This window comes from Canis lupus, chromosome X (genome assembly GCF_048164855.1).
Source record: "Canis lupus baileyi chromosome X, mCanLup2.hap1, whole genome shotgun sequence".
Lineage (NCBI taxonomy): Eukaryota > Metazoa > Chordata > Mammalia > Carnivora > Canidae > Canis > Canis lupus.
The window spans coordinates 82,238,924-82,260,774 of NC_132876.1; the positions used below are offsets into that span (position 1 = coordinate 82,238,924).

The following is a 21,851-nucleotide window of genomic DNA, read 5'->3' on the forward strand; positions in this document are numbered from 1 at the left end:
GTGTGCGAGGGAAAGAAAAATATTCACTGGTCACCTAGTGACAAGAAATACATTAAAAAGTTGAGGATATTACACCTACATTCCAACAGGCCGGAGGCCATGTCATGTGTCTGTTTGGGTAGGTGCTAAAAGTGTTAACAGAGGTTATTTACATACTTGAATAACCTAGTCAAATCTAACACCTTGTTTTGACACCTCCTCTTGGCCACGCCCACCTTCCCTGCCTTCTACTTCTTATTGCACTTAGTGCACAGATTCAGAAAATTAACACGTGTTACAGAGTTTGGCTTGTCCTCTGGTTGCTTCGAGTGCCTGTGTCTTATTCAACCTAACGGCAGTACCCTCCATCCTGTCTTCCCTTTTCCTGCTATTTCTCCTTATTTTCCCAATTGGACCCTTCTTCCCTGGTTACCAATTTTATCAGCTTTCCCCTACCCTACAGAACAAAATGCTTTCCCCTGTCCTCGTTACCATCTCAAGCCTTTGTCCCTTCTTGCCTTCCAGTAACCACCAAATACCTCCAAAACTACACCGGTTGCTTCCCCTTGAAATCTGACTCCTAATATTTATGAGATCAGTTTCTAAGGTCACTGGTATCCTCCTAACTGCTAAACTACATAACCTTTCTCGGCTCTCTTCCTTACCTTCAGCTTCTCAGCAATACTTAGCATTACAGACCACTTGGTCTGTCATCAGCCAGCTCTAAACTGGCCCAACCATGGTATCTCTCCTGTGAGAGCCAGAGGGATAGCATTAACACCCTAGACCACAGGTTGGCAAACTACGAACCAGGGGTCCAATGTGCCTCTGTGCCTGTAAATAAAGTTTTGCTTGGTCTCAGCCATGCTCATTTCTTGACCTATTGTCAATGGCTGCTTTTGCACTACAGAGACCATTTGTGCCACAAATCCTAAAATATTCACTACCTGGCCCTTTACCCAGAAAATATTACTGACTCCTTCCCTAGATAATCTTTGAAAACTCAGCTATGCCTGGGCCTTTCTTCATTTGCAGCAATCATCTTGTTTCCCAGCTCATAAATTTTCTCTAGGTAACAGCAGCGGTGTTGTTAACAATTGTGGGCACCACGCTGAGTACTGTACTGTCTGTGCTAGATCTCATCTACTTACTATTCTGTCCTCATAGCACATGTGGATGACAGCTACTTTTACTAGCCCCATTTTACAGATCAGTAAACTAGAGCTCCCAGGGATTAAGAAACTTGCCCAAAGTCACAAAACTAGTTAAGTGGCAGGGCTGGGATTCCAGTCCCAGTAGCTACAAAGTAGTGCCCATGCTAAAGGCCATTTTATCCCATCTGCCTCCAGGTTTCCTACCTATCTTCTGTTTCAGCTCAATAGTCCATATCTTTCTAGGCCCATCTTTTAATATCATAAGGATACAACCCTTAGCATTTCTGCCAGGTATTCTTGGCTTTTCTGCTTCCCCTGTGGGAGGGGAAGCCTGCTTGGGAGCCTGCTTTAAAGTTGTATGGGCATTGCAAGTATACTGTTCCTAGTCAGACTGTTTATTATTTGGAGTGGCTTAGGAGGTTGATGGAGAAAATAGGAAAAGGTGGTACCCTCCCACTCCTCTGCCAGCACAAAAGAATGAGACTGTAAGTTTCCTGAGGGTATGGGCCACATCTTCTATGCTGTTCTTCATTACCAAATGAGAGAGAAGATGTTTAAGAAATAGCTACAAAAAACTCTTGGGAAGTTCTCTTTTTATATCTCCTCTTATAAACCCCATGTAGTACGTGTTTTCAAAAAAAAAAAAAAAAAAACCAAACCCTGATTATCTCGGGGTACCTAGGTGGCTCAGTCAGTTAAGCATCTACCTTCAGCTAGGTCATGATCCCAGGTTCTAGGTCCTGGGATCAAGGGGGCTCCCTGCTCATCGGGGAAGTCTGCTTCTCCCTCTGCCCCTCCCCTGCTCCTGAGCTCATACTCACTCTCTCTGTCTCTGTCTCGGTCTCTCTCTCTCTCTCTCTCTCTCAAATAAACAAAATCTTTAATGACAACAACAAAAAACCCTGATCTTCTCTAACAGAAGGGCTCTTCCTCATGACAATCACTGGCAGGCAATGCTAACAGCACCTTAAAATGGCTACAATATTTTATAGCATACAAATGCATTTAGATACATTTCCTCCTTTAATCTCATTTATTTAAGGAAGGGGATGCTATATTAGAATCCCTTTACAGATGGGAACCTAAGCTTCCTCAAGGTCCACCAGCCATTTATTTCATGCAGGAAAACAGTAAAGCTCAGCATTTTACTCAGTTCATGGCCTGGGGGAGGGGCACAGCACAATTGCAGGAGATTTGTTTAGGAAACAAACATAGCTTTACTTTACCTGATAAGAGCCCGATGAGGAGCATCAACAACCAGCCAGAAAAAGCATCACTCACGCTGTGAATTAAGGCCCACGTGGACTCTTTGCTTTTATTGGTAATCTAGGGAGAAATGAGGAAACACTGGGTACACTCTATACACACCTTTGCTTTTTCACTTGAAGATGCACAATAAAGAAACACAAAGGCAACTCTCTTCAGGAGGCAGAGAGACCAATTTAGAGTCACTTCTCAAATCATCTTGGGCTGAGCCAACCTCATCAAGAACTTGGGAGGTTTAGTGAGCTCCAATTTTATCCACAGTGTCGCCATGGCCACAGGTACCTTAGTTAGGGATTCCCCAACCAGCTGTGCTTATTTTGTGTTACCTCAATTTGTTTTGCTCTTTGCAGTGGTCTCTTTCTGCCCTAGACATCTGATACCTTAAGGATGGTCTCTTGACTCCCAGCAAATAGTCTGACTGTTCTCCCAATCACCAAACATGGGCATGTTTGAGTGGTGAAAGTACAATGTGAGGTTTCCTATCCAGGGTGGTGCTTCAGGTCAGGCAAGTTCCAAGACTTGCTCCCCACATTTGATCACAGATACTATGCGGTATCAGGAATGCATCTCCTTTATTTTCGAAAATCTTCTGGGAATATCTGAGGCTAATTGAAAGGGGTGGAAAGTCTCATTCACCTGACCTCTTTGGTGCCCACATTTCAAAACCAAGCATTCTGACAGTTCTGTCATTGGCACTTCCCCCTTCCCTGCACCTCTACTTCTCATCTTTGAAACTGTGACTTCATTACCCCAACTTCAGCTACCATGGTCTCACAAATCATGATAACTATAAACATTTTTAAAGCATTTTAATAATTCGTTTTGATCTATGACTTTAAAGTTTCCAGTTTTAGTGCTGAAAGAAGATGAGGTAATGTTTTTCTGGGATAATATCTCCATTCTGATGATTAACAGTTAATGCAAAAAAACACTTGAACACTTGATGAACAAATTCTAATTGATTTTGGATTATTATTCATTGGCGTAATGTTTCGCAGTTGTGGCCACTTTCATATGGTGGGAAATATGCCCTTGTCAGAACCCAGGTGACCTTCACAATGTAAATAACATGCTGAACATGCAACTGATGACAAATTGAGCTCCGAATTACAGATGGCAGAAATATTAAAGCTGGCCTGATGAGTTAATACGATAGAAGATGTGCAGGTGTTCCCATATAGCAGAAACTTTATGAAGAAACATAGTGTTTTGTAGCGATCCCCCTTTTAAGTTAGGACAGAAAACTCAGTGAGATTATCACAAGTCCAAAGATTACAGAGGAATTTCCCAAAACCTGTACCTGGGGCGACCTGACTCCTAGGTTCAGATGATCATAAGAAAACTAGTCAGGAGCCAGGAATGGCTTGGGAATAAAAACTGATCTGAACCTGACTATCAGGAGACTTGCCTGGCTCTGAGAGAAAGGAATCATAAACTCAGGAGAGAATGGGACGAACTCAAAAAACAAATTTTAAATTTGAACTCAAAGCAGAAATAGAAAGAAAAAAATAACCCCACCTCAGGTTGGTGGAAGAAATGTCTCACCAGAGGATCACCCATTGACCTCGCATTGCTGGGGCTCGGGCCCTACCTTTTGAAGAAGTTCTCTGTATGGCCCTGACATGAGCTAGAAATTGTGATCCCCTGACTTAAATGACACACAGCAACGAGTTAAAGGCAAACAACCTTGGCAAACTGCTTTAAGAAGTTTTCACCAGACTCTGGAAAGGGAAAAATGGGGGAAATTCTCTCACCAAAATCAAAAGAATCTGTGCCATAGCCATTAACACCAACTATTACCTGTCATATTAAATTAATGTCCTCAATTTGAATTTGATTGGTCTTATGGGTTTGAGTTGAATGCCTACATTTCCTTTTATGGTTGTACCAGAGTCATAATTCACATGGACTTTATCCCATATGCTTCAGTAAACACCAGGCTCTGAGATTTTTTTTTCTTTTATTGATTTAAAAGAAGCCCCTTTTCGGGGCACCTGGGTGGCTCAGTGGTTGAGTGTCTGCCTTCAGCTCGGGTCATGATCCCAGGGTCCTGGGATTGAGTCCTGTATCAGGCTCCTTGCAGGTACCCTGCTTCTCCCTCTGCCTATGTCTCTGCCTCTCTCTGTTGTGTCTCTCATGAATAAATAAAATCTTTTAAGAAATTTAAAAAATAAAATCCTACATTGCCAGTAGACACCAGCTTCAGCCCCAGCCAGAGCTGAAGGAAAGCATACATATAAAGAATATGTATCTTCCACCTCTTCCCCTGCTATTTCCTGACACTTAACTCCTATCCCATCTCTCAGCTTACCTCTCGGTGCCTATCCCGATCTCGAGACTTCTCTCTCACCCAGTCAATTGTATTGAAATCATCATAGGTCCCCACACCAGGGATCGGCTCCTCCAAGAAGTCCATCATCCTATTTGAAGAACCTATTCCTCCACCATTGTATGACTTGTCCTCTGTATTGAGCAGGAAACAGACATTAGTAACTCTAAACATTTTAATACCTCCTTTCTGAGTACCAAAAGGTGGGTCCTTAAACAATCAGATGATTACAGTTAGGGTGTGCTGATAAAGGATTGTAATAATTGGTGAGAATATCCATCACATTTAGAGGTTTCTGTGGTCTATGCACAAAATGATTAGTGCCTTAAGGCAGTATGAATGGACAAGGACAGATGAGCAGGACAGTAAAAAGGGAGAATTGACAGGAGTTGAAATGTAAAGGGAAAGGATTTATTAAAAAAACACAGGAGTGCAGAGCAGCTTAGGTATTTTAGTTTCTGTTCTGGAAGGGAGACAAAAGGGTCAAAGGTCTTTGCAGACATATCACATCAGAAACCATTTTGCATGTATAAGACAGTAGTAATTCAATTCTAGGAGGTGGCTTTTGCCTGAGTGCGAACTCCAAAGGAAGCATGTCAGCCTCTTCAAGAGTTAAGCTGGCTGAAATGTACATATTTCCCTTCGATAGGTGGAAGACTTTGATCCCTGATGTAATGGGCTTGTAGAAACTTTTACTGAGTATGTCAAAACAGTCTAAGACTTACAAGTAACCAGCACATGGTTTGGCGATGGAATGTCCCTCCCTGATCCTTCAATGGAAGAAACATATCCACTTGCCCAACCACAATCCTTTACCTGCTTTGCTTTCAGAGCTTCTATTATAATTACTTATGCAAATGTTTTGTCTTCCTTTCTAGACCGGAAGCTGTTTGAGGGCAGCCCTATATCATTGTTGCCTTCTCATGTCTAATACATATCCAAGATTCAATAAATATCAGCGGAATCAAAGTTTATTTGACAAACAGTGGGGATGAGAAAGAAGTATTCAAACTCAGAAGCTGTACACACACACAAGGTTACTTAGTATTGTTTGACACACTTGTTCAAAATATTTCCACCATCCTCTGGTAAAACAGTTTTTTTTTCTCTATTAAACACAAAATGTAAAGTAGTATTCAGGAATTTATACAAATTCACACTGAGGAAAAATGCAAAGTAATGCTATCATTGAACACCACCAGTCAAAGATCATATTTGCAGCATCAACCTTAGCAGGGGCAACGCTTTATCCAGGCTGTTTGGTGATGAATCCCTGTGCAGGGATGGCCAGAGTGGGCCTGAGCTGACACCCAGTTCCCCCATCTGCATCCCCATCTTCACTCTAAACTCCCACAGACAACTTCAGCACTCTCATAGGGTAAGTGGGAATTAACACCCAAGCTGTACCTGATTTACAAACTGTCAGTCTTCCAAATACCTAATTCAGTGTGCCTTGCCGGCAATACACACACTTAAAAGGAAAAGCTCTGCAGAATCCAAATCATATTGAGGGTGGGGATGGGACTGGAGTGGAGGAGGGGAACAAGTTAATCTTAAAACCCCTAACCAAAGTCCTTTCCGTATCTTCAAGCCTACCTGACTGTAAAATGGTTGGCTGCTGAATCACCAGCCCAGCATTTCCTATCATGTCAGTGGCATACTGATAAAGATTAATGCTGGTATGTTTGAGAGCTTGGAGGGAAATAGCCAGCTAGGAAATGAGGACAGAAAGAAAATAAAGTATGGTGAGAGGGGCAAAAAAACAAAAACAAAAAACAAAAAACAAAAAAACAAGCCATTTCAATTCTCAAGACGAATGCTGACATGAACCCAGGACACCAAACAACCAGGAATTTACTTTTTAAAGCAGGTTAATACTCCAAATGAATCTGCTCTGATTTAAGGGCTCTGCTTTCAGGAGAAATTGAGAGAGGATTTTGTAAAATTGATTTTTAAAAACACTCCCTCGCTATCTAATGTTACACTCTATATCAAATGAGGCCCCCAGCTCTTAAGGACATTAAGACAAAATGAAGATCTGCAACAGCTTCCCAACAGGAAAGAAAGAATCCTATTACATCACCAGGTAACATGAGCACTGCATCATCCTTCTTTGTAGATAGTCTCCTGTTAGAAACGCAAATTGTCAGGCAGCTCTGAAAGAGCAGGCAGTGATTAGAAGCCGACAACAGACTGTGATTCTCCAGATCCCGGTCTCCCTGGGGTCACACTTCGGTCCTTGACTGGGCTCAGGTCTGCTTACCTTCAATCACAGCCTTCTTTTTTTCTGCCTCAAGGAAGAAATAACCTTGGCAGCCCGCATTTGGTCATTAAGGTTGCGGAGCTTCTATGGAAGGAGCCCTGGTATTAACTGCTTGAGAAGGGCACTTGCTGCGTTCTCTGCCACCTAAAGCACCAGTGTTCCCGGCGGTCAGAATGTGATGTCACTGTTGGAGTCATGTGACCAGACCCTTGGACCAGCCTTGGAGAAAGGAAGATTTTTAACTGAGCACAGAAGCCTTAAAGATGTAGTCTCATCTAAACAAATGCCGTCAGGCTGGGGCAGTCGGATCAGTTCACAAAACTGGGGTCTGGACAAGCTTCTGTCTTTAGACGTTATTTAGCAAAAAATCTGAGAAGGCAAGGCAGGAATATCTGAAAGCATTTAGAAGAGTTACAGGGGTCCTGGGTTAAAAAGGGAGAGGGTCAAATACAAAAAAAAAGGCTTTTTGAAGAAAATGATGCCCTGGAGAGCACAAACACGGAGAGAATCTCAGACGTGCAATGCGGAGTGAAAGATGCCAGATATGGGAGCACATAACATGGCTCTATCCATCTAAGTTCAAAACCAGGCAAACCTAAATCACACCGTTTTAGGATACAAATGTAAGCTCCTACATCACAGAGAGAAGCAAGAAAATGACAAAAAGAATGGTAGCTATCCAGAACAGGGCGGGGGAGTCACCGTCTGGATGGAGCACATGGTGAGGGCGGGGTTTCCAGAATGCTGGTATAATTTTTCCTGATCTGAGCAGTGGTTACCTGAGCATTCATGTTAGAATCATTCCTTAAACTGCACACATATGTTCTGTGTCTTTCTGTGTCTACATTGTAATTAGAGAAAATTATGAAAAATGAAACTGAATGCAAACTCAGCTCTTTTACAGCACCTCGTAACTTAAAAACTCAGATTATCCGGGATCCCTGGGTGGCGCAGCGGTTTAGCGCCTGCCTTTGGCCCAGGGCGCGATCCTGGAGACCCGGGATCGAATCCCACATCGGGCTCCCGGTGCATGGAGCCTGCTTCTCCCTCTGCCTGTGTCTCTGCCTCTCTCTCTCTCCATCATAAATAAATAAAAATTAAAAAAAAAAAACCTCAGATTATCCTCAAGAAAATGAGCTGTTTAAAAAAAGAAAGAAAGAAAATGAGCTGTTTCTTAGTATGGGTTCTCTACCTGGAAAGCAACATCAAATATGATCTCACTAATCCAAACTGGGTAATACTAGCTATTTCAGCTGTGAAAATAAGTTCTGTATTACATTTGCATTATTTCAAAAGCTCCCCCTTCCCAGGCCCTATTCCTTTTTTTTTTAATTTTACTTACTTACTTACTTACTTATTTATTATAGTCACACAGAGAGAAAGAGAGAGAGGCAGAGACACAGGCAGAGGGAGAAGCAGGCTCCATGCACCGGGAGCCCGACATGGGATTCGATCCCAGGTCTCCAGGATCGCGCCCTGGGCCAAAGGCAAGCGCTAAACTGCTGAGCCACCCAGGGATCCCCCAGGCCCTATTCCTAAGGCTATTCTTCAGCAGGTCTTAATTAACTGTGCGATAAGGCCCATAAAGTAAAGGAGAATGAAATAGCCATCTCTTAACTTCTCAGTGAATCCGCAGGACAGCTGCTGTTAAACATTAATCCAGTCAGTGTGCTCCAATAATTAGACCTAAATGTAGGGCTCTGAAATGTTGTGGTCACTCTCATCGCTTCTTAGGGCCCCATGCATCCTGAAATGTTAATACAACAAAACCTTATCAAATGTTAGGGACTTCATGAAACCCGTATTCTTTTGTTTTTTGTGGGATTTTTTTTTTTAAGATTTTACTTATCATTCATTCATGAGAGACAGAGGTAGAGGGAGAAGCAGGCTCCATACAGGGAGCCTGATGTGGGACTTGATCCTGGGACCGTGGGACCACAACTGTTGCTGAAGGCAGATGCTCAACCCCTGAGCCACCCAGGTGTCCCATAAACCTGTATTCTTTTGGTACAGTTCATCATTGTCATAACATCTCAGTCTCTTGATGAACTCAACTAGCACTCTCTTGATGAACTCAACTAGCACTAATGAGAAGAATTAAAATGAGGGACGCCTTCAACTCAGGGTGTGACCCTGGGGTCCTGGGATCAAGTCCTGTATCATGCTCCCCTCAGGGAGCCTGCTTCTCTCTCTGCCTGTGTCTCTGCTTCTCTCTCTGTGTCTCTCATGAATAAATAAATAAAATCTAAAAAAAAAAAAAAAAACTAGGTCTGGTAGCTACACTGCAGTCCTTGAGCTAAAAGGAGATTTAATTACAATTCCCTTTTCTGCCAAATTTGTAATCTCTAGCATATGTTCATTATACAGACCACCAGGTGTAGGTCAATTGATATTGAGAAAATAAGACAAAGAAATGCTTACCAATTTGTAAGGCAGCCTCTGATAAAAACCTGATAATACAATTAACATTTGGGAACAAGCAGAGTTATCTTTCTGGAACACAGATACGATCAGATCACCTTCTGATTTCTAAAATATCACTTTCTGATTTCTAAAATGTCAGTGGCTCCCACAATGTTTTTTAATTTAATTCCAGCATAGTCAACATACAGTGTCATATTCATTTTTAAAACTTTCACCATAGGAAGGCCATTTGGCACAAGTGCAGACTCGGAATTTTTAGCTATCCATCATAATTTTTAGAATAGGACAAATAAAATACTTAAGTGTATAATAATGATGACAACAATGATTTTACAACCATGAGAGGGATTAAATTGCACTCTTTCATGGAAGTACCTATATCTGATTGGATCACCGCTTAAACTGTGAGTCAAATGCCACATCCAACTGGTTTCTTTCCTTACCACTTTTTTTTAACTTACTAGAAAGAAACAGTAAATTCTTAAAACTTAGTTGTCAAGAATGGCAGCAGAGATGATCCTCTTCGGGACTAACTACTGAGGTACAAAGAAAGTAACAAAATGCAAAAGGACTTTTAAAAAAACAAAACAAAACAGTGTATTAAGAGTTAAGCTTCTGGTGTGTAAATTCTCTGCCAAGAAAGGAAGAGTAAAATCAAACAAGGACCCTAAATGTCATATTGAGGCGCTTCAGTGAGTCTAGATTTTTGCCTCCCTAACCAAAAAAAGGTAAAACTTAACCCAAGTAAGTTTTTGAAGGCATAGTGTGCTCTAAGTTTTATAAAACAATTCAATACTCTAATAGGAAAATGATGAAAGTTAAAGTACAATTAGATCTCAATTTGAATAATTTTTTAAAAGCTCCTAAAGGGTAATTTGCACTGCTTGAGTCTGGGCAAAATGTCCAGAAAACGAGTCAGAAAAAAGTCAACATTTAAACAGCTTTCCCAGTAGGTTACCCTTAGGTCTAACAACTGAACAATGGGTCTTTAGAAATGCACTGCTTGAATGAGGAGGCATATAAATGAATGCATGTAGCTCATTTCCTTTTATGGAAAACTACTTTCTAATTGTTCCCTAAAAATCACATGATGCTTGAAACTAGACAACCCCATAAAATATAAGAAAAAAAATCCAATTTGAGAGTATGTTTATTTCAATCCCTAACCAAAAAGCCACTAGAAATTTACCCTGGAGGGCTAAACGGTAACTGATTAAGCGAACTTAGTTAAACACTAACAAAAACACAAGGGGAAAGAGAATAGAAAGAAACCTCATGCACAGACCCTGAAATAACTGCTTTATTTTATTTTATTTTTTTTAATAACTGCTTTAGTAATAGGCAGCTGCAGGATGGCTCACTTATTGGCAGCAGCCTGAAGAAAGAAAGGAATACTCAAAGCAATGGGCAGGGCTCTTGATGGTGTGTATCACAGGACCTGAAAAGAGGCCCATTTTTAAAAATGTATTTCAGTTTTTACAGGGATATGTTGTATGTTTGCAAGGCTGAAATGACATCTACAAAAAATTCAACAGTCTACCTAGCGTACGTCAGCAGATACTCATCCTGTGGTTATTTGAATTTTCCCTTCATTCAACGGCAAGAACTAAGAGCCTATCTTATGCCATTTCTCACTTCCATACCTGCAGCCCCTTCCCCTTTTTTATTGGCTCGTCCATTCTAGATCTCCCAGAAAGTTAGGAACCCTTCCACATTCCATTTGTCTCTAGGTTTGAGACTACATTACAGTTGAAGCTCCAATACCTAGTCAACACTTTTAGGACCTTTCTATCAACTCGTCCCTCCATTTCACTTCTATTTTTGCTTTCCCATTTACCTAAACCCAGTGGCTGAAAAGCGATTGTTGGGGAGTCGCTCTCCCATCTAAGCCCTGGATAGGATCACAAGGCCATGCTATGCTTTAATACACTATCTTAATTGAACTCCAATTAAAAAATAAATGAATTCCAAAAAATACACTATCTTAGTTTGGCCCCTGAGGACATATGTTCATATTTCTTTTTTTTTAAGATCTTTATTCATTCATATGAGAGAGACAGACAGACAGGCAGGCAGAGGTAGAAGCAGGCTCCATGCAAGGAGCCTGATGCGGGACTTGATCCTGGGACTCCAAGAGCATGCCCTGGACTGAAGGCGGCGCTAAACCGCTGCGCCACCTGGGCTGCCCTGTGTTCATATTTCAAGGAGACTCCATTGACACACATCTGTACAGCCATACTATTTCTTAAATACTGAAAGACTTCCAGAGCTATAGATAACTACTTTGTTCTCCCAGGACTCTTCTCCCTGCCAACCATCCCCTAGAAGCTCCTGAATGTTCCCCATGTTTTAGCAGCTAGAACATCAGGAGGTTCCAGAACACTGCCCAGTGCTGCATCTGACATCCGGTCTGACTGGTCAGTACCTGTATTGTTTTGCACACGTTTCATTTAAGGACTGACTGCTTTGGTTTCCGTTCATGGCAGGTTAAAACTTGCAGGTGTCTAAGAGGCAGGAAGGACAACAAAGAGGAAGCTCTCTATCCCAACTCTGCTGCAAACTAGACAAAATAAGAGGTAGTGAGAGATGCAGGTAATGGGACTGCAAAAACTGCAATGAATCTACTACATTAAGTTTGAGGATTCTGAGAAGTATCCAGGAAGACAGGGTATGGCAGAACGGGATAGGGAAGACTTCAGAAACAAGGCAGAATCTAGATTCTAAGACCACCCTCAGGATCCCTGTTTCCTGATGGATACAGCTCTGTCCCCACCGGCCTGTAGACTTTTGCTTGATGGGGGACTTTTAGATTTCCTACTCCCAGCATCTGCTCTCATCTGGAAGTTCCCAACCCAATTCAACTTTCACTAACCACTGGAGCCAGGGTGCTAACTACCAGAGTTATTACCAAAGCTATGAGAAATAGAATGTGGATTGATGGCTTGGTATCTGCAGGCTCCAGCTGGACTAAGACACCACGAAAATCAATGGAGAACTGGATGTAGCGGGGCTAGATTTGACAAAGTTGCCAAGAGGGTTGGCCACATAAAGAAAACAATCCCTCAACTTCATGACTTGCTCTTCATTCCTTCCTTCTCAAATTTATACATTTATGGGACCAACGAAAGGATCAGGGAATGTAATGGGGAGGGAGACACTGCACTAAAAAGCATCTAACATGCCACAGTGTTGGGAAACCTCCCTGGTTAGCACAGTCCTGGGTAATAACATGTAATCACTGTTTCAGAAGCAGCGGTTCTCCAGTTCTTCTGTACTAAGTCTGCATCTATTTCTCTCTATTAATCCCCAAAAGGAAGTTGGGGACACACGATGAGCAATTATTCTTTGGCAGGGGCAAAAACTTCAAGAGGAAATCCCAATTAGGAAATTCTTCTTGGACTCACGGAAATGGTGTGATGTCAGGGTCAGAACTAACGAGTTATAGATATAAAACCTAGGGATTGCTCTTAAAGAAACACGTGTACCTACTCAAACCAGTGTGTGCGTGTTGTTCATTGCAGCACTGTTAGTAGGAGCAAAAACCTGGAAACAATGAAAAGAGTCCAGGAATGAGGGAACAGCTCAAGGGAAGAAGTAGACTGACATGTACTAAAATAGAAAAATCTCTCAAACACACTCTATGAAAAAAATCAAATTACAGAATAATAAGTAGAATGTTTTAAAAACTGTGTGTCTATGTGTTACCTGGATAGAAAAAGAATCCAAAGAGTCACATTGCATTATTTTTAGGGGCTATCTCTGGTGTGGGAAGTATGGGGAATGTCCTTCACATTTTATAAACATGTGTATTATTTGAATCTTTAATAGTGACATGTATCTATGTGTTATGTCATAGTGGTTCTAAAAAGGAAAATAATGACCAAAAAAAAAAAAAAAGAGATAACACAGCTAGAAGAGTAGAGACAGGACATTTCAAAGGGCAGACCTTTCATTCTGAGTGGCAGATCACTGGAGTATTTAGAAACAAAGCAGGTAAATTTTCAGACAATACCAGGAGGAAAGCACTGGGAGGAAGATGGCTTACAAAGTTTTTAAATGAAAGTCAATGGAAAGAAAGTCTTTGCTATTGGCCCTATTGTCCAGGAGTGAGAAGGTACAGATTCTAAGCCTAGCTCCACAAATCAGTAGTTGTATCACCTTGGGCAACTGCCTTAATCTCTGTGGGTTTCAGGTTCTCCATCTATAAAATGAGGGTGGAGTAAACAAGTATGATTTTTAAGGTCCCTTCCACCTCTGATATTTTATAAGTTTAGTGATAATTTTTTTAAATCACTCATACATTATGCTGAAGGACGTGAGAGGACCTTAAGCTTTGAGGAATTCCAAATGGTATTTTGATTGCATAGTTATTTGAGATCACTCTGCTGGCAGGATCATAAAATGGCAGTACCAATCCTTAGAAAAGAAAAGCAAGACTCAGCTCTTTGGTGAAGCATACGACAACCTGAGGCTCAATGCTTCAGCCGTATGGCTCACTAGAGTTATACCAATATGGCCAGTGTCTGTGGAGTACCCGCTAGCCACAGACCTCAAAAACATCTAGCATGCGCTCCTGAAACGTTGCAGCAACCCTTTACCCCATGCTGTAAATTGGAACAAGGTAAGGTTAAAAATAATCCACTCTGGATTTACTGCCAAAGGGCCTCTATGGTTTTTTTTTTTTCCTTCAAGAGGGGACCACAGTGGTTCCACTAACTGATAAACAAATGGGGAACTTCCAGATTCAGCTCTGACAAATGACGAACTTAGGAGTTGTTACTCTCATCCTTAACTACAAGAAAAAGCCAGACAAACTGAACAGTCAGTAACTTTTCATGGACCTACCTGAGGATTAAGGTTACAGGGGAAACTGCCACACCTAAATCTGAAGAGACAGGTTTATCCAAAAAGACAAAGACACAAGGAGGTCTGCTCACCTGAAGTAGAGACCAACGGAACCAGAAACTACTAGGGGACACTTGGATGGCAATGACGAAAGTGCTGAAGGCTGAGTGTAGACTTGCATGAGAGTGAGGAACTTCTGAGCCTTGCACTTCTGTGGCCTCTACCTCCAGGAACCATACCAAGTTCTCACAGTAGAGATAAGAGAAAGATCCCCTCCTGGCTCTGACGAGGGGAGGGGAAGAGTAATCATGTGAAATTCCCCAGAGCTTTCTCTATACCAAAGGCCTATGCTCCAGGGGGAAATACTTTGCCTGAGCCTTATCCCAGTTGGGGGAAGGGCATTCCTCTCACTCTGGCAGACACAGACACACACACCCCACCACCCCAGCCTTCTTGTCTCACCCAAAGGAAGAAAAAAAAAAAACATATTCAACAGGGGTCTGGGCTTCCAGGAGATGGACTGGGAATGCCATGGTTGGAACAGAAGTATGGGGCAGAAAGAACAAAAACCATACCACTGGACTAAACTGTGTGAGGGTCACAGCCACAAGACACAGGCCCAACAGACACTGACACTTAACAGAAGATTATAAAATGACCTGCTCCCACATACCTTACCACAACACCAAGGGGGCTCCAGTATAATGACAGTAGGTGGCAGCTGAAAGAACTACAAGCCACAGAATCTCTCCCAACAAACTGCACTTAAAGGAAACTCAAAATCAGGCAGTGACACGAAAACAAGGACACTACAAAATTTTAACCCTCTGGCACAGACGGTTACACCAAACATTAAACAGCCCAACTTCTAGCCACTCTACCATAAATTCATAAAGGAATGAAACTAGAAACCAGTAAGAAAAATAGCTGAAGGGGCACCTGAGTGGCTCAGTCAGTTAAGCCTCTGCCTTCAGCTCAGGTCATGATCTCAGAGCTCTGGAATTGATCCCATGTTGGGCTCCCTGCTCAGCAGGAGTCTGCTTCTCCCTCTCCTTCTGCCTCCTGCTCTGCCTGCTTGTGCTTGCTCAATTGACAGGGCGGGGGGCAGTGGCAAACACATACATACATACATACATACATAAGTAAATAAATAAAATTTTTTTAAAACACAACTAAACATAGTCTTACCATACAATACAGCAATCACACACCTATACATTTACCCAACTGACTTGAAAACTTATGGCCTACACAAAAACCTACATACAGATGTCTATAGTAGCTTTGGTCATAGTTGCCAAAAGGTGAAGAATCCAAGATCTCCTTCAGTAGCTAGGTGAATGGATAGACAAACTGCCCTCTATCCAGACAATGGAATACTATTCAGCAATGAAAAGGAACGAGACATTAATACACACAAGGACATGGAGGAATCTTAAATTCATATTGCTAAGTGAAAGGAGCCAACCTGAGAGGCCTCTAGACTGCATGATTCCATTTACTGACATTCTGGAAAAGTCAAATTGATGGACATGAAAAACAGACTGTTAGTTACCAGGGGCTCAGAAGGGAGGTGCCTGAAGAGGTAAAGCATGGGGGATATTTTTTTTTAGTGCAGTGAAACTATTCTGCATGATACTGTAATAGTGGATACCTATCACGATGTGTTTGTCAAAATCCATAGAATTTATTGCACAGTGGACCTTCATGTATGCAAAGATTTTTTTAAGATGGAATGCAGAATGTGACAGAAGAATCTATATTACAAATCTGTGAAACAGCCTCATGGAAGTAGGTAGAGAGGAAAAAGGTGCTGATTCAAGAAACTGGAACTGAGTGGAGTCTATAAGACTAAAGGCAAAAGAAATTGTGCTTAAGTACTATATTCTAGTTGACAAAGTAGTTTCCCATGGAAGTTAAAGGTTAATAATTTGAAACCACCATCCATGCACACTGGAAGTTAAATAATGGATGGTGGATGGCAGGAGCCAAGTTTCTCACTACCTGGAGTGGGAGGTTACAAATAAGCAAGGGGAGGAGGCTACAATGACCCATGTGTTAATGGAGTAGAATTAGAGATATTCATATGATCTCATGTTTAGCTTAATGTAGACACAGATGGTTACATGTAGATAATGTCTATTTATAGATATATATGTAGACATGGGTCAGTATACACGCATATATTTTTTTACTGAGTGGCTAAGAGAGCCTAAAGCATAATGCCCCATTAGAAATGAACACACCTACTGCCCATATCCTCATTTCTAATACCATTTTCTACTAAAAGGAACCAGGGCTCCCCTTGGGAGAAATGGTACATTGTAGTGCCAGGAAAAAAATAAGTGCTCTAGAAAACCCCACAGTGACAGGGGTGTATCAAAGGGAAACAGAAAATTGAAAGAGCTCCAAATGGCCAAAACTGGAAAAATTTGAACAAAATAAAGTAGAAATGGATTATAACCCAAAGTTTAAACAAATGAGTCCCTGCTGACATAAATAAGTAGTTGAATAAATACATGGGAGAGAAGAGACAAATGTCCCATGCAGAACAATTCCAAATATTTTCTCAAGGAGGTGGAGCATAACTCCCTAGTCTTAAGTGTGAGCTATACAGTGAGTTCCTTCCAAAGAGTACATTATGGAAAGGATGAAAAGTAAGTTACTTTACAGTGGAGAAAGCTGACAGACACTACCTCAGCCAGAAGATCAAGGTTAAAATCAGCAGCCTAAGTAATATCAACAATATACAGCCTGGATATATGATATGATGAGAATGGTACTTTACTTCTACTCTTCCTCCCTAAAACCTATAACCCCAGTCTAATCATGAGATAAAAAAAATCAGACAAATTCCAATTGAGGGACATTCTATAAAGTACCTGAGAGGTATTCAAAACTGTCAGCTGGTGCAGCCGCTATGGAAAACCGTATGGTGGTTCCTCAAAAAATTAAAAATAGAATTACCATACTATCTAGTAATTCCACTTCTGGGAACATAACCAAAGGAAATGAAAATGCTAACTCAAAAATACTAACTCCCATGTTCACTGCAGCATTATTTATAATAGCCAAGACATGGCAACAGCCTAAGTGTCCATCAATGATGAATGAATAAAGAAACCGTGGTATATACATATACAATGGAATATTATTCAGCTATTTAAAAAAATGAGGAAATCCTACATTTGTAACAGCATGGATAGACACTGGGAGCATTATTCTAAGTGAAATAAGTCAGACAGAGAAAGACAAATACGTGTGAGCTCACATTATATGTGGAATCTGGAAAAAAAAAAGAACTCATAGAAAAAGAAATCAGATTTATGCTTACCAGAGGCAGGGGGTGGGAAGATGGAGAATTGGAGAAAGGTGTTCAAAAAGGTACAAACTTCCAGTTCCAAGATTAAAAAGCACTAGGGATAGAATGTACAACATGATGGGCTATAGTTAATAGTTAACACAGCTGTATGATATATAGGACAGTTGTTAAGAGAGTAAATCCTAAGAGTTCTCATTACAAGGAAAGGAACAATTTTTTTCTTTTGATTCTATCTCTATGAGATGATGGATATTAACTAAACCTACTGTGGTAATCACTTCACAGTATATATAAATCAAACCATCATGCTGTAAGCCTTAAACCTATACAATGATGTATATCAATTATTTCTAAATGAAACCAGGGGAGAAAAGAACACAGGTATGTAATGAAGTTTAAAAGCTACTGAAACAAAAACCTGCCAAGGTCATCAAAAACAAAGTCAGTCTGAGAAACCATCATGGCAAAGAGGAGTTCCAGGGTGACACGGAGACTAAATGTCATGTGATATCCCAGATAGGTAAAAACTAATTACATATGAATAAGGCATTTACTTTAAATAAGATAAAAATATAAATAGATGGGAAGAGATAAGAAAGCACTGATTCTAAAATCTGACCAGATATTTTCCTATCAAGTAACCTAAAGGAAGCCTTGAAAGCCTGTGGACATCATAATAAGCCTCATTTTGAGGGTTCAGCATATAAAACTGGTATGGTTTATGGCCCCAAAGAGTTTTTGATACAGGACACTATTTTTTTTTCAAGCTCAAAAAGCAGCAGTAACAATTGCCATCCTCCCAGGCTAAGTATTTAAGGAAGTTTGAGTATGATGAGGGTGATGGGCTCTGAATTCCCTTTCCTTATCCTCCCTGTGCCATCCACACAATTGCTTGAGTCAACTGAAGTGCTAACAGGAGCCCATGAGCTGGAGCCCAAGATGTTTTCCATTTCTCTCTGGAGGAATACTAGAAGCTTTCCTTGCAGCATGGCAGAACAAACACAACTGTTTCACAGCTTACTTGGTGGATTTCACACACTGTCATGTGTTCCATTTTCAAAGACATTCTTTCTTCCCTGGGACATTGGGAGGTTTGTTGAGGCTTGCAAGGGTGGTCTGGGCACGTTCTCCCACACGAGGGAGACTCGGCCTGCTCTCCTACTCTGCCTGGGCTTTGAAGTCATCTGTGACTCTTCTAGTTTATTCCCCATATCTAATTAGTCCTATCAATCCCCCCTTTTGAAATTTCTCCAGAAGTGATTATCCCTTCCTCTCCATTCCTGTTGCCTTAATTCAGGCCTTTTAATCTTTTAACTAAACTATTTTTAAATAACAGTTTAACCAGTCTGCTATTCTTCAACCCACTCTTCCCCTGACTCCATCCTCCATACAGCCATAAATTTTTGAAAAGACCAACCTGATCATATCATTCCTCTGCTTTTAAATCATTTGATAACTCCTTGGTTACAAGATAAGGTCCTGAAGCATAGACAGCCTAGCTCTCACCCAGACTTCTAACTCGATCTCCTACCCTATCCCAGGCTATCCTTCCTCCTACTCCCACTGTCACCATCTCTGCCCCCAGGAGCCTCAGACCTCAGATGCACAGACTGTGCTGCCTGAGTAGAAAAGGCACTCTCATGCTCCTGTGCCTTTACCTGTGTTGCTCTCTCCTGCCAGGAAAGTTTCTTCACTCAAGAATTAGGAGTAGCAAGGCACTTGAGGTAGAAAGACAAAGAGGTGAGGGAAACAAGGGTGCTGATGAGTATTATTAAAACAGCACAATGCCATGTTTCTAATCTGGGTGCTCCATAAATACCGAATAACTGAACGGGTGAATGAATGAATTGCCAAACCATGATGTCCAGGCTGCAGAGGCAGGCAAGTAAGAACAGATGGGCCATAAGAACAGCTCTGAATTTTTTCCTATTACTCAAACTCTTTTTTCTGCTTCCCTCCCCCTTCCCTTCTTTGAGACCTCAATGTTTATGTTTCTTCTCATTTACAGACTACTATAACACTACCACAGATGCATTTAACCATGCCATGCATAATTTATTTATTCATTCCTCATAAATCAATCCCTCTAGCCATCTGGAAAACAAGAACCACTTCTACTACCTTTCAAGCTCCTTTTAACTAATCTTTTTAGTACGTGCTATTGTGCCTGGTACAAAATGTAGTGTTTTATGCACAGCCGTACAAAATGTAGTGTTTTATGCACAGCCGCACCACTGATATCAAGGACTTTATGACCTTTTTTCTGTTGTTGTGTACATTTCGGAAATCCTGTGTGAAAACATTAAATAAAGTACAAACAATTAAAAAGCAAAGCAAGAAAATTATATCACTACAGAGCATAGTAAATGGACTGAATTCTGTGTGCAACGCATAGAAAACAGCTTTGTTGTTTTATGGTCAAACCTCGTCATTCACATGCAGTCCTGTAAAGAAAGGCAAGTGAAAAGTGGCAAAGGCCTATTAATGTAAGAACACATTCTACAATCACAAGCAATGTCTACATCTCATCTGCCTTAGCTTTTGGGTGTATTAAATAGGAATAAGAGATACTCATACTTGGTTGCCTCCATTGCCTACTGAGAACAATGTGAACACAAAAAGTACTTTGGTGATATGGACACTGTATGACATCATTTTTGGTTAGAAGCAGTAATGATAACTAAGCTAAACTCTCTGGATTAGCCAGAAGGCTTATGAGCGGTGGTCAGTTTAAGTTTATGGATAGCCTATCTGGCTACTCCACCAGAGCCAGTAATTGTTCTAACCCATTCCCAAGGGTTCTGACTACGCATAAGTGGAAGTGATACACAAACACATGGCCCTTTCATAGAAGGAGGCAAATGTGAAAAATCACTAAATACCAAACCACGAGTACCTTTCTTTTATGAACTTTAAATTCAGAGGCTCTCTTCTACTGTTACTACCTTTGGGTGCCTCAACTAGACAATTAATTCTGAACCTGTGGTTTTCATACTGGCTATGTTCTTCCCAAGTTGGTCACCTCCACAGAAAGGCCTTCCCTAACCTTTCTAACTTTCTAACCTTTCAAAAGTATTTTTCCTCAGTTATCCTGTATTGTCATTCACTCTATTTCCATCTTGGTAGTTATCATGATGGGTAAATAACTAACTGGTCTGTTTGTTTACTAATTTCCCCAGCTAGATCTAAATTCCAGATCAACTTGGATCATACCTATGTTAATCCCACCACTGTATCAGTTCTACAACAGTGCTTGCTTCATATCAGGTATTCAAAAAGTATTTGTTGAATGAATGGGTGAAGGAGCTTGTCCTCACAGACAAAGTTAATCCAAACTTGTTAGCATGACATTCAAGGCCCCAATTTATTTATTTGGGCTTGTATTCTGCCTTTTTATATCTCTGTATATTAGGCCTATTGATATCTCTGTAAAAGCTCACTTTCTGTCTGGAATGCTCTTCTTCCTACTAAATAACTTGTCGTTCAAGGACCTTCCCAAACATACCTTTTCTGTGAAATCTTTTCCAATCCTAGACACACAGAGACAAATATAATGCTTCCTTTGCTAAGTTCTTATAAGAGTTATAACACTCAGAATATAGGGTTATAACAGAAATAAAATAATAATAATAACAATGAGAGCCTAACATTTTATTGAGCAGTAACTTGATGCTGGGTAAAATTATAACTACTTTATGTTACTATTTCATTTAGTCCTGAAAATGACTCTAAGAATTAGGTATTATCATAAGTACTTAATGTTTGTTTAGCCAGCTAGAATCAACTTCATGAAGGCAGGGAGGGTACCTTAAAACCTTGCTAAATCCCAGAACCTAGCCAAATTTCTACAATATCATAAACCCCCAATACAAATTTGATAAATAATAAATTCTGACATAGGTTTTTGTTCTCTGACTCTCTCTTGAGAATGGCAATCCCAATCAGTTAAAAACCAGACAGTAAAAATTTAATATCAAAGTCCTTTCTAATTATAAGAAACTCAGAAGTCAGAAAAGAAATGGGTGACATATCTGGCTATGTATAAATTTATAATATTTGTAGATTTTTTTAAAGTAAACAAGAACAACACAGAAATGGAAACAATACACTCCACCTACATTAGACAAAACATTAGTAGCAATAAATGAAAAGCTGCTAGAAAAAGATAAGAAAAGATAAAAAAAAGATAAGAAAAGATAATCAGCCCATCAGAAAAACAGGAACTTCACAGAAACAGGAAACTTCCAGAAAAAGAAATTTAAATGGTTA

At 40.6% G+C, this 21,851-nt stretch overlaps 1 protein-coding gene across 7 annotated transcripts in view; it reads right to left on the reverse strand.

Moving 5' to 3' along the window:
* CLCN5 (chloride voltage-gated channel 5) overlaps positions 1-21,851 on the reverse strand; it is a 155,160-nt gene that overhangs the window by 22,605 nt on the left and 110,704 nt on the right. For 6 of the 7 annotated variants that reach the window (XM_072817422.1, XM_072817424.1, XM_072817421.1 and 3 more), the window contains 2 exons: positions 4,711-4,862; positions 2,360-2,459 (listed from right to left, as the gene is read on the reverse strand). In XM_072817422.1, the coding sequence (XP_072673523.1) occupies positions 2,360-2,459; positions 4,711-4,862 (252 nt within the window). Of the gene's footprint in view, positions 1-2,359; positions 2,460-4,710; positions 4,863-6,991; positions 7,205-21,851 lie in introns of those variants that run through there. The other variant, XM_072817426.1, reaches the window with a different exon arrangement.